Source organism: Gracilinanus agilis, chromosome 3 (assembly GCF_016433145.1).
Source record: "Gracilinanus agilis isolate LMUSP501 chromosome 3, AgileGrace, whole genome shotgun sequence".
NCBI lineage: Eukaryota > Metazoa > Chordata > Mammalia > Didelphimorphia > Didelphidae > Gracilinanus > Gracilinanus agilis.
Window position 1 is genome coordinate 195,780,737 of NC_058132.1, and position 14,003 is coordinate 195,794,739.

Sequence of the window (14,003 nt, forward strand, 5' to 3'; positions counted from 1 at the left end):
CCAGGGTAGTTAGGGAGGAACAGGAGGAAGAGGGGGAGAAAGCATCTGGAAACTAAGAGAAAAAGTTTGTCTGCAGTGCCCAACAGAAAGCCCGATGACACCAGATGTATTTCCAAAGGCCACACACATTTGCCTATAGCTGTGGAGTTAAGAAGTACGTTGTGTTTGGAGGTCCCTTTGACTACAGAATTGGGTTTTTCACCAATATCCCTGAGGGATATTTTTATGGAAATGGGCTTATATATATTATGTACTCATATACAAGTTAAATTTTTGAGTTGAAGGAAAATAATGTGACTGTCCACGGATAAACCTCTTGCAGAGTCAAAGTAGAGGAATCTGCTGTGAACCAAACAGTCCCCACAGGAACTCTGACTACATTAAAAGGGGAAGATAGATGGTCCCACCTCTAGTGCCAAGTACCATGGGCTATGTGTTAATTTCATTATCCTACATGATGGATGGGGCTGGAATACTGCTACACACATTGGCAGAGGTCTGAAGAGGCATAATGGGCTGGGGATGTTGATTGAGAAAGGGGCCAAGGCAGTGTTTGCAGCTGTTAGTCAGCTCCTGGACTGCCCCCTGCCTAGCTCTCTCCTACAAGGAGTAGGCTTGACCTAGGCAGGTATCTTCAAATATGTGAAGGGATGTGAAATGGAAGAGGGTTATAAAAAATATTTTCTGCTTAGCCCTGTGGGAAGAAATAAATAATGGTGACAGAGAAAGGTAGATTTCAATTTAGTTTCAGGAATTACAGTTGGAGCTGTCCAAAAGTGAAATGAGCTGACTTAAGAAATAGTGAGCTAGGGGGCATCTGGGTAGCTCAGTGGATTGAGAGTCAGGCCTAGAGACAGGAGGTCCTAGATTCAAATCCGGCCTCAGACACTTCCCAGCTGTGTGACCCTGGGCAAGTCACTTGACCCCCATTGCCCACCCTTGCCACTCTTCCACCAAGGAGCCAATACACAGAAGAAGTTAAGGGTTTAAAAAAGAAAAAAAGAAAAAAAAAGAAATAGTGAGCTCTCCACCAGTGGAAATCTTCACCCAAAAAGTAGATGTTAACAGAGGGGATGGATTCCTAGTCAGATACTGGTTTGAATAGATATGCTTTAGGTAAACTTCCAAGTCTGATATTCTTTGAATTATGGATCAGTGAGGGTAAGGAATGGAATTTCATAACTACAATCCTTACAGAAAAAAAACAACTTCTACTCATCCTTTTCTGCTCCTCACCATTTATGTAGAGTCAATTTATATGGTCTTTCTTCCTTCTCTGTGATTAATTGACTCATTTCCCCAAAAGGGTCAGGATAAAATTGGGAATGTTAACAAAGCCTTCCCAGGTACCTGAAATAAAAACATTATCAAACTGTTGAGTGTGAGGAGAGAGATGACCTCGTTGGTAAATGAGTTGGCAATTTCTCTAAGGACACCTGAGTGACCTGAGCGATCAAAACCCTGAGGATTTTTTTTAAACCCTTACCTTCCATCTTGGAGTCAATATTGTGTATTAGTTCCAAGGCAGAAGAGTGGTAAGGGTAGGCAATGGGGGTCAAGTGATTTGCCCAGGGTCACACAGCTGGGAAGTGTCTGAGGCCAGATTTGAACACAGGATCTCCCATCTCTAGGCCTGGTTCTCAATACACTGAGCTACGCAGCTGCCCCCACCCTAAGGATTTTTGAATTCAATTCACCAAACTTTCAGTAAGGAGGAGCAGCTGGGTCGCTCAGTGGATTGAGAGCCAGGCCTAGAGATGGGAGGTCCTAGGTTCAAATCTAGCCTCAGACACTTCTTAGCTGTGTGACCCTGTCTCTTAACCCCCATTGCCTAGCCTTTACCACTCTTCCAACTTAGAACCAATATATACTATTGGTTCTAAGGTGGAAGATATGGGTTTAAAAAAAAAACATTCGGTAAGCATTTAATATATGCAAAGAAGCACTGGGTCAGGAATAGGGGGCACAAAGAACAAAAGTCCTTGCCTTCAGAGTTTTCTTTTTAGTACAAGGATACAACATATACGAAGATAAGCAAATATAAAATAAATGTTTGATGACATATTCCTACCTCTGATACAAACTAACTGTATGACCTTCCCTGGGTAAGTCCCTATACCTCTAAGAGCCCTAGGAAGCTCATTCAAACTCTACATTGCAGAGCAGGTATCAGTCCACTTGGGAAGGAAAAGGTTTCCATAGATGCTCCCTATGTTGATGAAATTATAGGTCCAGCCAAAAACAAAACAAAAAAATAACCCAAAGTAATTTCAAGAGGTAACAACTGGGGCAATAAAAGGCTAGGCAGACTATAGGAGGCAGGATTTTGAACTGTGCTTTTAAGGGATAAAAAAGAGACAAGATGAGGAAGGCAGTGAATGCCAAATAGTGTGAAAGGCCCTTGGGAGACAGACTCATTGGAGGTAAGCCTAGTCAAATCCAAGAGTGCCTGTGAATGAATGAGGTTTGTGAGTGAGGGTTCGTCCATCTAGGTGTGTGTTTGTCTGATGGGGCATGTGCTTCCATCTGGGTGTGAGCATATTCACTTTCACTGGAGTCTGAGCCAAGCCAAGCCTGAGTTCACAAATGGTGAGTATCCATAGAACCCTCACTGCCTTCCCCCTTCCCCTCGCACCCTCAGATCCTGAGACCTTGGACTCCAGAGGGTCTGGAGAAGCTACTGAAATTGCCCCTCATGTCCCCCAAAGTAGATGACTAGGATTTGAACCAAAGCCTGATCCTAGCTACCAAATCCTTTGGACTCTTCCTAAACAGGAGACAAGAGGACACGTTACTGTATTGTGAGACCTAGTAATATCAAATGGCACCCATAGGAAGAAGTCTTAAAGAAATGCTCTCTGTGGCTCTTGGCAGACTCCACCTTGCACACTCTTTATACCCACAGGGTAAATAAGCAGATGCCTCAGAGCCACAGCCAGCAATAATCACTCTGCCCCCAGGCTACTGAACTGTGGTAGAGTATAGACTATGTCCAAGGGCTTATAGATAGAAAAGCCCTCCTGGTTTTAACCAAAGATGTCAGTGGAATAAACTGAGTGAGATTGGTTGGTGGAGACAGAACAAATCATGAGATAAAGGCTCTACTCCCAAATTGCTAGGTCCCACCGAATCTCAGCCCTGCCCCTGAGAAATAGGGTCATGCCATTCTGACCTCCCTAGGGCATGATGAGGAAGAGACCATATCTAACTAATACCTAATAGAGGACAAAGGTACCGCTGAAAATCGGTATCTTGTATTTATCACTCAGACCCTACCAGGACTGATCTTCAGGGTTGAGGGGCATCTGGCTTTCACTATCCATTAACCATCAGCCATTTTTTTTCTTTTTCCACCTCTCTATTGGTCTCTAAAGCCAATGGCAGCCCCACCACTAGCCTGGGAACCGGCGCCATTGTGGGCATCCTCATTGTTATCTTTGTCCTCCTCTTGGTGGCCGTGGATATCACCTGCTACTTCCTGAACAAGTGTGGTTTGCTCATGTGCATAGCGGTCAACCTGTGTGGAAAAGCTGGCCCAGGAGCCAAAGGGAAAGACATGGAGGAAGGCAAAGCTGCATTCTCGTGAGTACCCACCCACACCCATCCTGACAGAGGGCTCTGGCTCCAACAAGGACTTTCCTTCTGCTTCTAAAAGGTCATGGGCCTACTCCTGGCCTCAGCTTTTCGTCTATAGAGTGGGGTGAATAAGGCCTGCTCCAGACCCATCTCAGAATGTTAAAGTGCACATGACCTTCCCCATTCATCAGATAAGGAAACTGAGAAACCAAGATGAAAAGAGGATGTAATTTATGCCAGTCATGACTATTTAGCACATCTCAAAAGTCTTAAGAGACTGAGTTTCTATTCAAGCAGTAGAAATGCTTCCTTTCCACCCAGAAAGTTAGAAAGACTGATTGGGGGATAGCTGGGTGGCTCAGTGGATTGAGAGCCAGACCCAGAGACAGGAGGTCCTGGGTTCAAATCTGAACTCAGACACTTCCTAGCTGTATGACCCTGGGCAAGTCACTTGACCCCCATTGCCTAGCCCTTACCACTCTTCCCCCTTAGAACCAATACCTGGGTATTGATTCTAAGACAGAAGGTAAGGTTTAAAAAAAAAAAGAAAAGACTGATTGGATTAGGCCTAGATCCAGCTGGCCCGTTTTCTGGAATATCTTTATCCAATCAAGCCAGCCCGGAAAGGTAGGAGAGAAATGCCATTCCATGTAACTGTGACAAGTTCTCTGGATTAACATCCTCTCACCCATGTCCAGGGCTAAGGGCTTGGGAATCCAGCAAGTAATCTCTCTCTACAGGAAAGACGAGTCCAAGGAGCCCATAGTAGAGGTACGGACAGAAGAGGAGCGGACCCCAAACCATGATGGAGGGAAACACACAGAACCAAATGAGACCACACCATTGACAGAGCCAGAGTACGTGGGCTGGGGACCTTGGGACCATTGGGGAGAGGGGTCTGAGGTTCCTGTAGAATACCACAAATATTCCTGATTTTCTGCTCTTTACCCACCCCTACCTCCCTGGATAACTCCTAGGCACACTACAGCAATTCTCACTAGGGTGGAGGTTAATCCTTTCTAATTTCAAATTTGGTTGAGAAATCACCTCCTCAGAGTCAAATGGGAACCCCTGATTCTCCTTAGTAACCTATGGAGAGGGACCCCTCCAGAAAATGTGAGAAGGTTAACTAAGATCAGCAGTGGCTTGCTCTTGGTGGGTTGGGACAACTGATTTCCCAGCAACTGCCCAATAAGGAAATGGAGGCACCCCTCCATGGTTATCACAATCAATCAACAAGCATTTATTGATCACCTGCTATGTTCTGTGCACTGTGCTAAGCCCTGGAGATTCCAAGGCAAAAGTGAATAATCCCTCCCTTCAAGGAACTCACATTCTACTGGGGGACACAACCTGGGCATAAAGAAGTCTATGCAAAAACGAATACAAGGGAATTTGACATGAGAAAGCTGTCAAATATAGCCCTGGATCTGAGTCTTGAAGGAAATTTTGCCTGCTTTTCTGGTCTGAGACAGTCGGAGACCCCATTGCGGCCTAAAGGAATGAACACTCAAGATGCGAACACACCTGGCTGCCTGGCTGAGTGTTTAGGCTACCATTAGGCTTAATGGAATCTGGTTTAAAGGGTGGTCAAACCTTCCGTGCCACGGGCCATTTAGGGGTTCTCCTGGTGTACTTTGATTCTAATATCTGACTGCATCTGATTGTTTCCCAACCAATCAATGGAAGTATCTGAAGTGCTGCTGTGCCGCCTTCTCCCTGTTTTCCCCGCTGTTCTCCACCAGACCCCTCCTCACTGTGGCGATCCCAGCTTTCAGGGCCTTCCCTGACCCAGCTAACAACTTGAGGAGCATTCTTAGGGGCTAAGCAGATCGAGAAAAACCCACCGTCCATCCCCTTGAGCCAAACCCTGATGGAGAAAGCAGCGGGAGCCAACAGGGTTAGCGGAAAGGCAGGGCCAGGGGGGAGATAGGTCACGTCCGCCAGCGCCGCCTGTCGTCTCTCCTCGTCTCTCTCCCGCCCTGCTGGGGGGTGCTTCCTTTCTCCGCTGGCTCGCCTCATTTTCGTGTGTGCATGTGCGTGTGCGTGCGTGTGCGTGTAACCTCGCCTGCCCTGCCATTCCTGTCCCTCTGTCCTTGGCTTCGGCTCTGCTCTCCTGTCACGTCTCAGCTTCATTGTCTATTCTCTTCTACTTCCTGTCCTCCCCACAGGCTGCCAGCTGACACCACAGCCACTGTCGAGGACATGCTGCCTTCTGTCACCACCGTCACCACTAACTCTGACACTATCACCGAAACTTTTGCCACTGCTCAGAACAGCCCCACCAGTGAGACCACAACCCTGACTTCTAGCATTGCCCCTCCGGCCACAGCCCTTCCGGATTCAAATTCCGTGCCCGCTGGCCAGGCCACCCCCTCTAAGGGCCCGGTAGTGCCCACCTCCTCCCCGCCACCCGCCTCGGCCCCCAAAGTTGCCCCCCTCGTTGACCTGAGCGATACCCCGACCTCGACTCCTGCAGCTAGCAATTTGTCTTCTAGTGTCATGGCCACACAGGGGGCTGTCCTCAGCCCCAGCGCCCCCACCAATGTGGTAGAGGCCTCCAAGACTCCTCCTGGGAACAAGCCAGTTCCTACTCCAACCCCTACCAATTCCACTAGCCCCCCGGCTGCCGTTTCAGAGCCCCCCCAGGCCAAACAGGAGCCAGCCGTCACCAAAGGCCCGGACCCAGAGCCCGCTCCGCCCAGCACGGTGAAGAGCCCGACAGAGGCAGCCACGACCCTCACTAGCCCGAAGAGTGAGGCTGCCTCCGTCAACACTGCAAAACCCTCCCAGGGCGAGGACTTTAAAATGGACGAAGGGACCTTCAAGACCCCAGAGATTGATCTTGCAAAGGATGTTTTTGCAGCCCTGGGCTCTGCTGCTCCTGCCCCTGCAGCGAGTGGGCAAGCCCCTGAGCTTGCTTCTTCCCCTGCAGACAGCTCTGTGTCGCCTGCACCAACAAAGACCGAGTATGGCCTCTCTTAATCTGCTGTCAATTATCTCCTGTGGTGTTGTGCATTGGTGCTGTACTGTGTCCTCCTTGTTAGATGTGCCTTCCCACTAACCTTGGTGTCTTCTCAGGCCGCTATGGGGGGGGAGGAGAAGGAGACAGTCAGCCAGCTCCTAGAGGGCCCATTCAAGCAGAGGCTTTGGAGAAAAGGGCTGGGGAGGCCCCAGAGAGCAGCCACTTGATTGCTAATTAGGCCACGTTAATTATGTTTTATCTTTCAATTTGGGGAAGTGGCTTCTTTTAGCCTGGGTAGAGAAGGGAGACCCTGGCAAGAAGGTTCCAAATTAGTTTCTACTCTCTGGGGAGGCCAAACGAGATGCTCTAACAGGTCATGCAGGGTTCTAACAGACAACAAAGAGGCTATCTTCTCCTGGTACCTGACCAGAAGTCACATTTAGAAGGATTCCCAGAGATGTTTCAGCCTCCACTGCTACTAGGCCACCATCTTGGCTGTGCCCAAAGGGGTGGGGGGTGGGGGGAGAGGATGAGAAGTCACATTTAGAAAAGGAAAAAAAAGGTCAAGAAGGCTTCAGATACCTCATTTTTTTTCCCCAAGAGCCCAGGCTCATCAGCGCCAGGCCAGAGCTCTTCCTCCCATGCCTGCTTCTTCTTGGGGTAGAACAGTATAAGGGAACTTAAGCCTACCAGGAGCTGGGCAGCAATGGTGCCGCTGGGTACCAGGGAGAACTCTTCCCCACATGCAGCCGAAGTGCTGGAGAGCCACTAAAGTTTAGGCCATGGTGGAATTCTGCCCCGAGAACATCTTTAGCCACGTCCTCACTGTCCTTTGTGCCTGTGAGATCTCCTGTGAGGTCTACAAACTTCCTGCCTCCTGTACAATTAGGAGAATAGGAGTTTGGGAGCATGGGAGTTTTCATTCCCCCTGCCCTAGGGAGGAGGTCCCAATGGGGACAGCCAGTATGGTGAACACAGGCTGTAACTGTTAACCCTCCAACCCAGTTTATTCAAGCCCAGCATCTTAGTGCACAAAAATCAAATGGCCCTATACACTCATGCCAAACCAGGTAAACTTGGGGCCCTTTGATGGGACCCCCACAGGAACACCCGGCAGCACCACACAAAGTATTCCCTCTTTTGAACCGTGCCTGGTAGCCCAGGAAAGTCCTCAAACAGAGTCCTCAACCAGTGATGCAGGGGCATTTTCCCAAGGGTGGGAAGGTCATGGTATTGTTCACTGTGCCAGGATTCCTGGCAAACATGGCGTCATCAACTCAGTCCTCACGAGTCATGCTTTGGAGTACCCAGCCCTTTTCTCGTAATTTCTGGGTTCAGGGCCGGGAATTATTGCACCATCACCAGCCATGAGGCTCGGGGTTGGCAGCTGTTTGGGACCAGATGAATAGTATAAGAAATGGGTTGCATTTTGCCACTCTTTTCACCTATCCTTTCTGATGAAAGAGTCCTTGGCATTAAGCTTAGGGCCTCAACAGGATCGGAGCCGGTCCTCAATTTGGAACCTCCTACAGAGGTCTGGCTGCCTGCCAGTGGGGAAGGGGACTGCCTGAGTAGCCACTGACCAGTCCTGTTTTCTTAACTCTCTGCAGGAAAACCCCAGTAGAAGGAAAGTCTGCGCCCCAGGAGACAGAAACCCAGCCAGCTCCAGCAGAAGTCAAGACGGTCCCCAACGAAGCCACACAAACAAATGGAAATGAGAGCAAAGCGTGATCAGTGATGGGAAATTCAAAAGCAAACATCAGATTAAAAGTGACAGAACCACCTCCCCGGAATATTTCTAGCATCACACACATACATACCCACACACAAACACACATACACACACACACACACACACACACACACACACACTCACACTCACACATATCTCATTCCTCTAGTGTCTTTTGCCTTTAAAAAAAAAATCAAAAAATCAGACAAATAAGTAAACCAATGGGGTCTCCTTTTTGTAGGTTTGTTAAAAGGATCCCTTTGTTGTGCACTCACTTGTAAGGAAATTTGAAAAAAAGGTTGAGCCCACAGCCAAACTAGGACACTCCGTTCCCTGAAATCATTAACAAAAAACAATCAAACAAGAAAAGACCCCACCGAGTAAAGAATCTAGGAAGCTCAGAACAAATCTAGGTTTAGGAAGACGATACTTTGCTTTCTCGGATTTAGCACCCGAGCAGCTTCAGAGAAGTACTTTCTTCAGGCACGATGAACAAAGTCCACAATTTATTTTTATACTTTTCAGTCGAGTTTGAACTATGTAAAGCCTCATAAATAAGTTATAATTTCTGTTCACTTTGTATTTGTTCAGTATGCAAAGTGTGTCACCCTTTCTAGCTGAATTCAGTTCCCACGTAGACTCGTTTTGTAGGAAGAATGCCAAATTGCAGCTTCTGGGGGTAGATTTCAATTTGCAGTATTCAGACTTCTTTTCTGTTCTGTTCTTTTCTCGTTTTCTTTTTTTTTTTCTGCCAACTTTCATTTTCCAGTGTTTACAAATTGAGAAATGTTTGACTTTGGTTTGTGTTTCAGTGTCCATACAAAATAGCTACCTTTCTTTTTTTCTCTCTTTCTTTTTTTTTAAAGATAATGGCTACAGTCTAGAGGTAGTAGGCTCTTCGCACACTTGCTTGACACAGGGAGACTTTTCAGAATCTGAATGTTGTCAGTGGCTGTTCCCCATTTCTTTCTTCCTCTACCTTTGGCTAACCTGGGTAAAAACCAGATTTTTCTCTGGCTCTTTGCTTTTGGTTTGGGGGTGCAAGCTACTTGCCGAATACCCACTAGCTACATCCAAGAGACAGACTGCTTCTCGGGGTGTTCTGACCCTTTCCTTGGATAGCTCTCCCTAGGTTTTGCTAAGTGAGGCGGAGATTGTACAGTTGGGGCTGGTCTTGGCAAACACATTTTAACCCCAACCATCCCCCCTTTTTTTAGAAAGCCAAATGAAAAGGAATATGCAAACAATTACTTTTTAGCCCATAAATCTAGATTTGAGCGGAAGAGCATGTGTACTTCAGGGAATTAGTGTCTTCTTTTGGAAATCTGTCGAAGTAAAGCAACATCGGCCTTCTGTTCACTTGGACAGCACCTGTGAGATCTGTTGTCCTGATTCATAATACGACTCTCCTGGATTAGGAACTGAGTGGGGGGGAAAATACAGGAACTTTAAAAGGGGGTGGGAGGGGAGAAGGGTAAGACCAGCCCTTTGTATAGAAATTTTTCTTTTTTTTTTTTTCCTCATTCTACTTTAGAACTGCAAGCTTGTGCACTGTGGATGCGTGAATATTTTAGTGTGAAACGTGTTTTTGTCATAGTATTGAAATAAAACTTCAACATAGTTTGGTTGTGGAAGGTGTAGAAGATAGTTCAGAAAATTATTCAGGAAATAAAATAACTCTTAAAAGGAACAGAAGCCTTTAAACAAAGAAAATTACATAATGATGATGATGATCATGGTGATTATAAGTAAACAAAAACCAATACCCCGGCATGCATTCCTTTCCTAAGGTATGATAAGGGAAGAGGTTAGGGTGGTGAGACTGTCATCTGAGCCTGTTCCATTAAAGCCACACTCTCCAGTGTACTCACAATTCTGCAGTCTGAACAGTGGCAATGCTAGATTTCAAACTGTGAAAAACAATGGTCTTGTCATTTGCTAAGTGTGGGGTGCTCTTTAGTTTTTTCAGTTGGGTTGTGGGATTTCCTGGTTATTTTTGCATTTTTTCAGCTCCTGGGGATGGAAATGGAGGCCCCTGTGTGCACAGTCCTGGCTCATTCCTGCCACTGGGGCTTGCATGGGTGTATGTTTTAATTGCACATTGGCCTTCAGAAAATAATAATAGTAAAAGAGGAATAAGATGTCCCAGCAGGTTGAGAGAGTGGGGCTTGTGAGTCAAGAAGGAAAGAGCCAGATCAGAGAGGAATATGTTGAGCCACCAGAGTGCTCCAAGGAAATCAAACCCTCATCATATGACGCTGATGGCTTCAGCCCACTTGGCCAACACCATTCTATACCTCAAAGGTGATTACTGATTAAAGCAAGTAAGTGGAAGTCACGCTCAGATGGCTAGGAATAGGTGGAAGCATATTTAGCACTCAGCTGGCCTATAGGATCACCTCCGATACAGGAGAACTGAGGTTCCAGGGGCTCTGGATCTATATACCATCAGCCCCATTAATAACAGTCATGATCTGCTTCTCCCGTTACACATAGGAATGTCTCATCTCTCAAGGTTCTTTTTTTTTGTTATTTTTTCCCTGTTACTTTTTAATACTTTTAAAATCAGAGGGAGTCACTTTACTTCCAAGGGATCCACCTTTTTTTTTTTTTTAATGGAGCAATTTAGTCTTAATTTTTCTTAATCCTTTGAAGGAGGGACCAACTTTATCCATTTTTCAATGTGTGTTTATACATGTGTATGTGTATGCATATGTATCTAACATAAACACTCATCAGTGGTCAAATTCTACTAGTGGAGCAATTCCTCAACACACCAGGCCACACAATTCCAAAAAGAACTATGGTGTACTGGAGTGTGCAGCTTGCAAAGTGGAACTCATATTTTCACACTTTTCTACAGAGCCTTCCAAATCCCAGGTTTTCGCTCTAGGCTGTTTGGATAGTGGTTTTCAGACCTCCATTAACATCCCTACCCAGCATTCCCTACTTTGGGGGCCTTCTCTCTTGTTATAAAACTTTTTACCAAGTGAAACATTGACACCACCTTTATTTCCATTCTCACTGGTGTAAATACTGAGTACTAACTGAGAATTTTGACTTTGCATTCTGTCAGAATACTTGTGTTCAATAAAAATATAAAAAAAAAAGTCTTTGCAGTCAAATCCTGATTTCTTCTGTCCCATGAAAGAAATGAAGAAATAGCTCGGGGAATTTATGAAGGAACTTAGTGAGACCCAGTGTCTTACAGGTCCTTTTCTCATAAGTTAGACACGTTTTGCCCTGAGTAATGATTTCTCCTTTTCCCATTCCTTGATAGTACTTAGAAAGTCAGCCTCTTTCATATCCACAAAGAGGAGAGGAAAATCCTTGCAGCTAATTAGAATAATGATCAGCACTTGAGTTTCAAAAATGGATTGGATGAAAGAAGCTCCCTCCCTATCAGCTACCTCTCAGTCCCATGGCCTGTTTTGACTACCCAAAGCTTATTTCCATTTATCCAACGGAACTTAGTGAGAGGGGGAAAAAATGTTTTAGCTTAAAATTCAACATGGAAAAGATCTGAAGTCTGACTCTCTTTTGGCAGAAGCAGCTGAGCTAATTTCTACCTGTTGTTAGTGGTGAAGATTTCTGAGAAGCCAGCAAATCATCCTCGTTATCCCTAGAATGTGTTCGGATCCCTCCCTACTAAATGTATGGACTTATAAGAGGGCACTTGCATCAACAAAGATTTTTGTACCACAAATGCCCAAGCTTGCTGGTGGTAGGGACATTTCCCCCACAAAGAGCAGAACTTCATTTAACTCCCAGGTTCTTTGGGTTTCAAAGTCCAGCCACAATTCTCTCACCTACAGAAAGGAAGGCACCCCAGTGACAATTCCAAGAGCACAGAATCTCTGGAGTATCTATTTCTGTGACTCCCTAGTCCTTGTCCTCTGAGTATGATGCCCTCTGTCTTGGCTGCTAGATATAATAGGGATTCTTTCTATGGCATGATTTGGTATGTGTTTGGGATAGGATTTCCTGGGCTCTTCCAATCTGGGTCAGCCTCCCTCTGACCTTCAATCAGACCACCCAAGAGTGGCTGAACCCACCCCCAGCTCTGTACCTGCCCTAGTGCCCTGTTAAAATGATGCTTAAAGACACTTCACGTGGTTACTACTTCAGATTTCATCATGCTTTTTGAATCTCAACTGTGTCCCTGTTGCCACTCAGGTTAGGATGGTCCAGGAATGCTCAGAGTGTAAAGACATCCATTTTTCAGAGTCACTTATAAATTGAAAGTCAGCTTGACATAGTTGGATGGAAAGCCATCTAACCCGAGCAGCTATCTAAGTGACAGGCTGGTTGATCCGAATTGCAAGAGAGTTTCCCACACCAAATATACCCAGGTCTGGAGAGGCTCATCCCACCCATGTTGGATATCCCCAGAGAAGAATGTCTGCCAGTTTTATCTGCAAGCATACCAGCAGTTAGTCATGAAGAAAAATATCAGCTGCAAGGATCTCCACCTGTGTGTTACGGTTTAAAGGGCACTCTCTGAAAATACTCCTCTGTAAGCTGGTCAAGGGACCAGGAATTTCACCATTGGAGAATCTTGTTTCTAGGTTTTGGGGGAGGCTTTGAGTTTCTAAGAATCCCCTTTGAAAATGCAAATATCCCTGGAGAGGTAGCTTATACATCTATAATTCAGTCTATAAGCACTCATTAGCATTTACTATCTGATTATAGCTTTCCAGACATCAACAAGTTATGAAAGTAGTAACTGAGAACAAGATGCAAAGTACAAGCACAAGATACAGACACTCTCCTTCATATCCTCTATGTTCCAACCCGAGTAGCTGTTCCCAGAATTTGACATCCCATCCAAAAGTGAAATGTACAGGGAACCTTTCACTGGAGAGCCTCAAGCAAAGGCAGGAGAGCTACTTGTTGGGTATATTTTAGAGGACATTCCCATTCACATCCAGTTTGGAGTGGCTAACCTCTGAGATTCAGTGAACCTGTGTCCGCCTGCCTCCCACCTATGGATCACCGCCTTTCCTCATCTCTGCCTCTGAGATTCTTTATTTTATCAAGGTTTAGCACAGGTGCACCATATCCTCCATGAAGCCTTCTCTGATTCTTTCTCTTCACCTCTTTTAGTACTCTCTCCTTCCTCAAATATAACAAGAGTACTTTGGCCAGGCACATAATAAGCACTTAATAAGTGTTTATTGACTAGAAGGCTGGCTGATTGGACCTTTTCTTTGCCCACTACACTCCCTCTTTTCATTACTCTTTTCATACTTATCTATGTATCATAATATCTCCCCTATGAAATATAAGTTTCTTAGACAGGGGTGCCATTTTTGTCTTTGTATACCCAATACTGATCAGTGCCAGGTACATAGATGTTTAATAAATATTTGCTAAAATGACTTCAATTGGAGATAAGAACCTAAGGAGATGGCAAGGGGTTGGGATGGGACAGAGGCTATGGAAAAGGAGAAGAGAAAATTCCAAAGACAAACCATCTATTTCACATTCCCTAGAACTCCTGCCCAGAAATACCAAGAAACAGTCTCAGACGGGCAAGGGGAAATTGAACCAATTGAGGCTGAAAGAAAAATTATTTAATGCTGACACTTCACAGTCAGGCTCTGCTGCCCAGCATCAGAAACAATCTGGCTAGGGCCTAAATCCAAAGCCCAGGGACCAAGTAACAGTGAAAGAGACAACTTACAGCTGTTACTTCTATATGTGGCACCAGAAACTCTAGGTGAATAG

At 45.7% G+C, this 14,003-nt stretch overlaps 1 protein-coding gene across 1 annotated transcript in view; it reads left to right on the plus strand.

The window, feature by feature from the left end:
* The window catches only part of NCAM1 (neural cell adhesion molecule 1), a 90,392-nt gene extending 82,010 nt beyond the window's left edge, over window positions 1-8,382 (plus strand). The window contains exons 20-23 of the mRNA XM_044669023.1: window positions 3,375-3,582; window positions 4,317-4,433; window positions 5,748-6,545; window positions 8,152-8,382. Coding sequence (XP_044524958.1) covers window positions 3,375-3,582; window positions 4,317-4,433; window positions 5,748-6,545; window positions 8,152-8,272 — 1,244 coding nt within the window. The 3' untranslated portion in view covers window positions 8,273-8,382. The remainder of the gene's footprint in view (window positions 1-3,374; window positions 3,583-4,316; window positions 4,434-5,747; window positions 6,546-8,151) is intronic.
* Window positions 8,383-14,003: the final 5,621 nt, after the last annotated feature.